At 42.1% G+C, this 9,062-nt stretch overlaps 1 protein-coding gene across 1 annotated transcript in view; it reads right to left on the bottom strand.

Annotated features, from left to right (window-relative positions):
* Window positions 1–3,951: 3,951 nt before the first annotated feature.
* LOC310857824 (metabotropic glutamate receptor 8-like) overlaps window positions 3,952–9,062 on the bottom strand; it is a 302,996-nt gene continuing 297,885 nt past the window's right edge. The window contains exon 11 of the mRNA XM_083763751.1: window positions 3,952–4,088. Within this exon, the coding sequence (XP_083619877.1) occupies window positions 4,039–4,088 (50 nt within the window). The 3' untranslated portion in view covers window positions 3,952–4,038. The remainder of the gene's footprint in view (window positions 4,089–9,062) is intronic.

Here is a 9,062-nt window from a genome sequence, read left to right as displayed (position 1 = left end):
GAGTAGATCATGCTAAAATTATATTTAATTGTTTTTAATAAAAATAAAAAACTGCTTTAGAATCGGAAAAAAATCGTTTTTGAATCGAATCGTCACCCCAAGAATCGGAATCGAATCGAATCGTGGGACACCTAAAGATTCGCAGCCCTACCACCCACCAGTGACATATCGGTATAGGCATGCAGGCACACACACACACACACACACACACACACACACACACACACACACACACACACACACACACACACACACACACACACACACACTCTATTATGATCCCAGCACAGCCCGTGTCTGAATTTCTGCGCGCAACATTTCCAGCAACCCACAAGGAAATCTATTATAAGGTTTCCTTCCAAGAACAACAGATGTGGGAACAAAAGCACAAAGACAAACTCCAGCAAGTTAATTGTCTTTTTTTCACAGAAGAGGAAGTTGGTGCCAGTTTGACGCCGCCTCGCCTTTCCTTTCAGTCTACTAGTGACTACACGGTATACACACAGGATAAATTAAACTGTTGACTGGAATCAGAAAACATAGTAATGCCCAGGCCGGGGCCACATGACATATCATTAAAACATAGTAATGCCCAGGCCGGGGCCACATGACATATCATTCAGAATCAGAAAACATAGTAATGCCCAGGCCGGGGCCACATGACATATCATTCTGTTGACTGGAATCAGAAAACATAGTAATGCCCAGGCCGGGGCCACATGACATATCATTCTGTTGACTGGAATCAGAAAACATAGTAATGCCCAGGCCGGGGCCACATGACATATCATTCTGTTGACTGGAATCAGAAAACATAGTAATGCCCAGGCCGGGGCCACATGACATATCATTCTGTTGACTGGAATCAGAAAACATAGTAATGCCCAGGCCGGGGCCACATGACATATCATTCTGTTGACTGGAATCAGAAAACATAGTAATGCCCAGGCCGGGGCCACATGACATATCATTCTGTTGACTGGAATCAGAAAACATAGTAATGCCCAGGCCGGGGCCACATGACATATCATTCCCAACTCTTACATGGTTTGCCTCCTCCTTCACTTGGACAATGCAGAACTATTCATTACATGCTTGAGGAGTTTTCACTCGCTGCCTTTATTGATCTACCCCTTGCCCGTTCAAATGCCTGATATTGATTTTCCTGACAGGCTGTGTCCACCCCTCCCTCCCCATGTTCTTAAATAGAGCACATACTGGATTGTGATTTTTTTTCCCCCTTTTACTATACTTGGCCCACTCTCTCGTTGTAGGTTGTAAAATAAGAAATAAACTTGATGCCAAGAAACTTGAAGAAAGCTGCTTCAGTGTTCTCACATAATTAGCATTTTGCACCGCTTTGCTTTGCTTTTATGCTTAGCCTCTCGTGTCGATCGAGGATACCACCTTCCGCTGTATGAATTTATAAAGCAAATTATTTCTAATGGTTTGAGCCTCAATCACCACTCTGATATAACCAGTCCATGGCATTTCTTTCTGGACTATGACAGCAGTTTTAGATGCAATACCACAATGTCCTGAGGTGGTGGGGGTGCTGATATGCAGATTATTTCATATTCGAGTCATTATAATACTGATGCTAGATAAAACCAGGCTTGTTTCCATTCCATGTGAGCTTGGAAAATCAACAATGGTGGACATTGTAAACAAAGTGGAAATGCACATGTGGAACTGAAGACTGAAGAAGAGGAGGAAATATACAAAGTAGGGTGTCATTGATGACATCACGATGAGGACAAAATCAGTTGAGCTGTTCCTGAGAGCAATTTCCATTAAAGCATGATATGAGCATGATTGTTCAAAATTGGTTATTTGTGGGGATAGAGAACACGTATGGGAGCCCCAAAAACACAAAAGAAATAGAAAAAGTTGAATTCTATGTTATAGGTCCTTTAAGACCCTTAAAGACGGGGTGAAATGGTTCATTTGGGCATTTTATTTTGAAGTTTCAGCTTGAAACGCTGGCTCTGAAGTTTCTGAACAAATCAGAGCGTTGCATCCCTTCAGACGTTGGGACGGTACACGCAGGACGCATGGAGTGTGTTTGTTTACAAGTCAGAGTCGGCCTGACTCGGCCAGCTGTACCAGTTTACTACTATGTGGGTTATTTCTACTCTATAATGTTTTCAGATACATATTTTAGCGTGATGATTAAGTTTAAAATGAGTAATACACTGTCTGGATGTCATCTTGAATGCGAGGTTCTCTAACTCTAACCTAAACATAACCGCAAGCACGGGAACAACGCATCCCTCACCAACCTTAATCCGGTCATTTTAACGCATCCCTCACCAACCTTAATCCGGTCATTTTAACGCATCCCTCACCAACCTTAATCCGGTCATTTTAACGCATCCCTCACCAACCTTAATCCGGTCATTTTAACGCATCCCTCACCAACCTTAATCCGGTCATTTTAACGCATCCCTCACCGACCTTAAACCGGCTGAACTAAAGGGAGGTCGAACCTTAGGGCAGTCCCCTTATTGGTGTCGGCCTCGACACGTCATCAGTCACGCAGCACATTTTCGTTTTCAGGAATTCATTAAAATTCGATTTGTATGGACTTTTTATATAAAAAATAAAATACACAAAAATGAAAATGTTCCCATTTTTTTGGCATCCATTGTTAGGTATACCCATTATGATGACCACAGATGTGGTCTAAAAGTGTGAAAAACCTATTTTTCACTTCAGTAGGTAGGGCTTCATCCCCTGCCCTTTTACCCGTCTGTAAAACAACTGCCCTTTCCAGACCACAAATGCAGCATTTATTACGGTGAAAGAAATGCAAATGCCACTCCTTTGCATGCCATGCCGGAAGGCAGCATTCAGGAGAATGGTTTTTCTGAACTTGTATTTTGCGTTGAACAAATTTGTTTAGAAATCCATGTCGTACTCCCGCATCTCCACTAGCTATAAAGAGTGCTGGGTTGCACCCCGAACATAGCTGATCTACAAACTCTCAATGCTTCGCGCTGCGACGCATTGTGAGCTTGTAGATCTGCTATGTTCACTATTTTTGTCCAAAAGTGCACGTCTGTGGCTCCAGGTCTGCATAATCTCAAACTTCGCGCGTCGACACTTCTCATTGAAAATGAATTACTAGGTGCGTCAGTCGCTCCCCGTCTGGGCACAAAAAAAAAGAAAGATAAGATAAATCCATGCTACACACTTTGCGAAACATTCCTTTATTATAAATAAAGTATTTGTATAAAAATTGGCATGCTTTTAAACCATGGCATTTACAGATTTCACAACCAAAAGGCTACCATTGGGTTATAGCCGATACAGTGACAAACTCATCTCATAATTGCAGCTCAGACGAATGACATGAGACAAGAAGAATTCATAAATTTTTCACAACCACAAATCATTATTATTATTTTTTTAAACGTACAATTAGAATAACATCTAACATTGTTGGTCCCAACAAACTCTTTTTTTTAGTAACTCTTTTTGAATTGTTTCCCCCACCCCTCCCCCCGTGTTTTCCATCTTGCGTCTTGTGTTTGCTAGCGCGGCGGTTTGTTGGCACGGCAGTTTTTAAAAGTTCATGATTCGTCATGTCTGTAGCAGGCCCATGTGTATGTAAACAGGAAAGAAAAGCAACCACACACGCACCCGCACCCGCACACGCACAGGCACAGGCACACGCACACAGACATGTTTAGTTTGAGTACAGACGTTCTCAAAGTAGGGCCCAAGCTTGGACCCTGTGTGGGGGGTCCATCTCGACCCTTTACAGGTCTGAGGGCTTACAAATGGAACCCCGAATGGACCAATTTGTACGCTCTCAGAGTAATGTGGGGTCCTTGAAATTAAACAAGCTGAGAACACACCGATTCCATACAGTATGTTGCCTCCTGCTGCGCCATGTTTCGTTGACGCGGAGCAACATCATCAAAATGTCTTGTGCTTGGCTGGAAGTCCTCAGGTTGTCTCGACTCTTCTCGGCACTTCTGAGGAGCGGGTGTGAAATCCTTGTCATTTCCGAGGCTTCATCGTCGTCACCCTTCAAATAGCATGATTTGTGTAGCTGACATATGTTGTTTTGGTTGATGGAACTGGAGAAAAGAGAGAGAGAGAGAGAGAGAGAGAAAAGAACAGCACGTTATTTTCCAACTTTCAAAAGTGCTACGCAAATTACTTTTTTTTGCAAAGCCAAACCCCAAAGTTCCTACTGTGGATCTTCTTGGCCTAGGGTTTTGGGTACATTAGGGTACGCACATTTCTTTGGTTAATATAAGTGTTATTATACAACAGGTCGTTTCGAGGAAGCAATCAGCCTTCTAGCCGTGGTTCAAACGAGCACCACTCCAAGCACCACTCTAATCAAAACAAAGAATTCAGCTGCTCTGTTCTCCCAGAGCGCAGCAAACTCGGTGGCTAGGCTAGCTAGTTTCTTGGGACATTTGTGGTAGTAGTGACTACATCTGTCATTAAAACAATATGTTTTTTCAGCGATTCTCTTAGTTTTAAGGGTAACCGTTGTATAATTGCAATATTACACTTCTGCGTTGCTTTCGCAGGCGTGCATTAATGACGTTAAACCATCACCTATCGTGTAATATTGCTTAATTCTGATATTACTGATATTCTGATAGTACTCATTATAGAGTGTTTGTTCAGTAAAAGCAGTCTCTGTGTCTTTGGGATACCAATTGTATCCAATCAGGATAGAGAACTCAGTCAGGATACAGATTAAACAAGTGAAATTGGAAGTGATGAAATGAGCAGACATTTAAAGAGCTGGAGAGACAGACAGGGACACCCCAGTTACTGAACACACTGTATACTAGCAATGATTACTATCAGAATATACAGCTTTAACCTTTTAAAACTTTCACAAAATATCACTTACAAGAACAGTGGTTCTCAAGGTCCTTGAGGAGGAGCTGGTGCAATTGTTACTATCGTATACTGTAGCATTGAAATCAGTTAAAAGACGTAGTGAAATGAAAAATAGAGGCATTTTATTCCTTAGTTTCACGCTGAAACGGAAAGCTGTGTGTTTTTTTTTAAACCAATCAGAACGTCCAGGGTGTGGGACGTAGATCTGTTACATGCACAACGCACACACGCACATGCAGTTTGTTTGTTTACAAAGTCATAGAGAGACGGGCAGCAAAGCTTGTGGATTATTTCTAACCTATAATATTTTCAGATACATTATTTTAGCTTGCTGAGTAAGTAAAGCGAGTAAGCCTTTCAAACGGGAAGCGAGGAACGCAGGCGTTGTTGCCTGGATCAACGACAGGTCTGCTACAGGTCTGCACAAGAAGGGCGCGACAACGCACGCATACAAAAAAAGCTAAACAGAATCGAGGTCTGGTGAGTCGCGGGCGTGTGCACGAGATGAGCAAGCGCGCAACAAATTCATGGGACCATGCTCACATAAATACACTTAAAAACTGAGTAGTTCTTTAATCAACATCAGCTGCGTTTGGACGGACGTGCAGTAATGGAATAAAACAGATGAATGAAATCAAGCTTCATTTTTATTCATGCTGGATTCGACACGTCATCAGTGTTTCATTTAATTCCAAATTGGACTTTTGATATAAAAAATACACAAAAATTGAAATTTTCCAATAGTTTTGGCATCCATTGTTAGGTATGCCCATATGATGACCACGGATATTGTCTCAATTAAAAACGTATTTTACATTTCACAAGGTCTTTAACCACTTTAGCCCTATACATCTGCTATTCGAAAATAGCAGATCTACAAGCCCAAACACATTTGTTTGACTGAGTTGTTAGCTTGTAGAGATTCTTTTTCTTCAATACATTTTTTCAATTAAATCTTCTCTTATAGCGAGCGGCCCCTGGCACAAAATCTTTTCAAATGAAAAGATACAGTTGCCGAGGGACACGTCTCTCAGGAGATCAGAAGGGGAGGTAAATGTAATTTTCCCATCTCTTTTGTATATAGTGTTTGTATTTATTGATGACATACATTTATGCTATGCTAATCAATCAATCAACTACCCTACAAAACGGGTAGCGCTATAACACTTTACTCCTGTGCTGTGTGACTTCTGAGATTAAAATAAAACACATTCACGAGATGTTGGAATTCAGCCAATTTACTGTTGTTAGATAAGGAGGAATGGAGTTCAGTCAGCACAAAAGAGTAAACAAGCTGACGCTTTGCCTGTAACAAACTCCCACACTTCATGGTCACGAGAGAGAGAGAGAGAGAGAGAGAGAGAGAGAGAGAGAGAGAGAGGGCTTTGAAGTCTAAATTCGAGTAGTCAACAATTTTGCCTCGTCAGATCAATTCCCATGGGTGACTCCTTTTAACAAAATGGAGAGTGGAGACATGTATATATAGCCTACGTTAAATCCAGGTCTCTGTCTATCACCAGAGAGACTTTCACAGCTATAATACCAGTCCTATGGAGCGTAAGTAGTGGGCCATTTATAAAGTATATCGCTGTTGTCGGGCAGAAACCTCATATCTCCAAGTTTCACGTTTTTATCTTCTTAAATCAAAGCCATACTTCGTAATGCAAGAGTTTCACACAAAAGTGGTGAAAATACCAGATTTACAACGCCTCGGCTATTTTCACAGTTTTAAATTGTTTTTTTAATCATAATAAAAAAGGAAAGTTTGTGGACTACAAAGTTCCATCCGACAACAACGATATAAAAAGCTATATAGTTTAATCTTACATCTAAATGTGCCGATATGCCATTTTGTTCATTTTCATAACTTAACCACTTAAACCCTATAACGTATACTTTCCCGGGAGTTGACCGCGAGTCATACTTGGTCTTTTTTCACTCTACACAGATTTTTCCCCCCCACAATATTCGCCTAAGGGACGCTATAGTGTTCAAGTGGTTATGAAGATGCATCATCAACTATATATACTTACGGGTGCAGTATAGACAGTATTTGGTTTAGTCTAGTCATTGGTTAGACCAGTCATTAGTCCTACAACTACAACCTATCTCAAACCCTCACCCTAAACCTAACCTCCCACGGAGCAGCACACCTAAACCTAACCTTAACCCATGTCTAACCAATGACTAGTCTAAACTATATGCACCCCATACTTACCGGTAATTATCATTTACTGAAAAGCTTGGAAAGCACTTATATTACATCTGTGTGCCTTGTAGGGTTGTCAAAAGTAGGGATACTTTGATACTTTTTCGACAGTGCATGTCTAAAACAATATGATCTCTGTCATACAGTATCGAAGCTATAAAAAGAAGAAGGAAAAAACCTAAAATCAGTTTTTCAACCCAAGGCTGCACAGATGAATCAACACGGAAGAAGAAAACCAACTGATCCCAGACCTGTGGCTGTACCACCTGAATATTATCACTGGTGGAGGCAGCGGAAAGTAGTGCGTCTGCAGCTGCACATGAGTGAGTGGATGTAAAACACAGAAAGACAAGTCAAAACCCTTTTTCTTTATTTACCCAGGGTAGCTGAGCAAAAGTACTCATTTTTAGCAACACTGACACACACTTGGCAGCCCTTAAAGTTTGCCAAGTTCACAAATAAGAGGCGTTGTGAGGTAGTAGATCAGAAAATAGATTGGACAATATAATGTCCAATGAGACAGGATTGACATAAGCCTGAATTTTTATTTAGTTTCACTTCATTATTCAGACTGAAAGTCCTCCCGACGGCAGCAGTTTCTGGAATGGGCGTTGTCAAAGTGTCAGTCTTCGGGGATTGGTTCATACCAACCAATCAGAATAGTAGGAAAACAGATGACGTTGTTGTCAATCATGTGGCTATGGCTAACCGGGTTGCTAACCAAACAAACACAGTCAAAGAGCGCTACTAGCATGTAAAGGCGGTAAAATGTCAGATGATGATGTTTATTAAATCATAGGCCAGATTGATACAGTCACGAGTCACCGCAGTGGGGGCAGCCATGTTTGTTGTTTGACGCTGTCGAGTGACGGGGCTGATGGCCAATCAGCTGCTGCGATCAAAGTTTCGATGGAGACTGGCGTAGGCCGAGTCACCAGACCCGAATCGCCAGGACAAATGTTTTAATGATATAGCGATTCATTCGGGCTGAAGCCAGGCTAGAGTGACATCACACTATGTAACTAGAAAAAGTGCCCTTCCGGGCACAGGTCTCCACCAGGTTATCCACAGATCCGTGCAGTTAGAGGTAAAACACTTTTCGGCCAGTTATAGCGCCACCTTGAGGCTGAGTTGAAATTGTTCATGTGGCATTTCGTCCTCGGCCTAGTGGGAATGTGGGTGCACAATTTCACGGAAATCACGCGATGTGTTCATGATTTGCAGCATTTTGTTTGAAACTGAGCACTCCTGTGAACTTTGGAAGCCAATCTTAACCAATCAGGATGGAGTCTGATAAATCTGAAAGACCCGTTTCGTTGAATGGCTCTAGAGAGACTGTGTACCAATTTGCGTGATGTTTGGACAAAATCTGTAGGTGTACTGTGCAAAAACTTGTTTTGCACAAAGCGGCCTCCTGGTGGCGCTATAACAGGCCGTTCTGGAAAGTTTGGGGCAGAGGTTCATCGTTGGCATCCAGGGAGTGTGTGTGCAAAATTTGGCATCGACCGGGTTGTTTTGCACAAAGCGGCCTCCTGGTGGCGCTATAACAGGCCGTTCTGGAAAGTTTGGGGCAGAGGTTCATCGTTGGCATCCAGGGAGTGTGTGTGCAAAATTTGGCATCGACCGGGTTAACGGTGGCCGAGATTAGCTGTTCACGGACACACGGACGGACACACGGACGGACACACAAACGGACGGACGGAGTGCAAAACATACTCTCCCCACATGCCTTCGGCCTGGTGGAGACAATAAAGACTGAATTCATTTCCAAGCGGATTCCTCACAGCTTGCGTCAGTGCAACCACACCAGAATTGCACCCTTCTAGTTTATTTTATATTTGTTAAAATGAGTGTTAAATAACCTCTATATTCTGATATAGATAGCATTTCTGTAGACTTAGATAGCATCTGATACAGACTTATAGCATGTTATGTAGACAGCACTATAATTGCATTGTATATAGTCATAGCACGCCAT

Source organism: Protomyctophum parallelum, assembly GCF_964188405.1.
Source record: "Protomyctophum parallelum genome assembly, chromosome: 4".
Lineage (NCBI taxonomy): Eukaryota > Metazoa > Chordata > Actinopteri > Myctophiformes > Myctophidae > Protomyctophum > Protomyctophum parallelum.
Note: the sequence above shows the minus strand (reverse complement) of the source record. Positions and strands in the feature narration are given on the sequence as shown.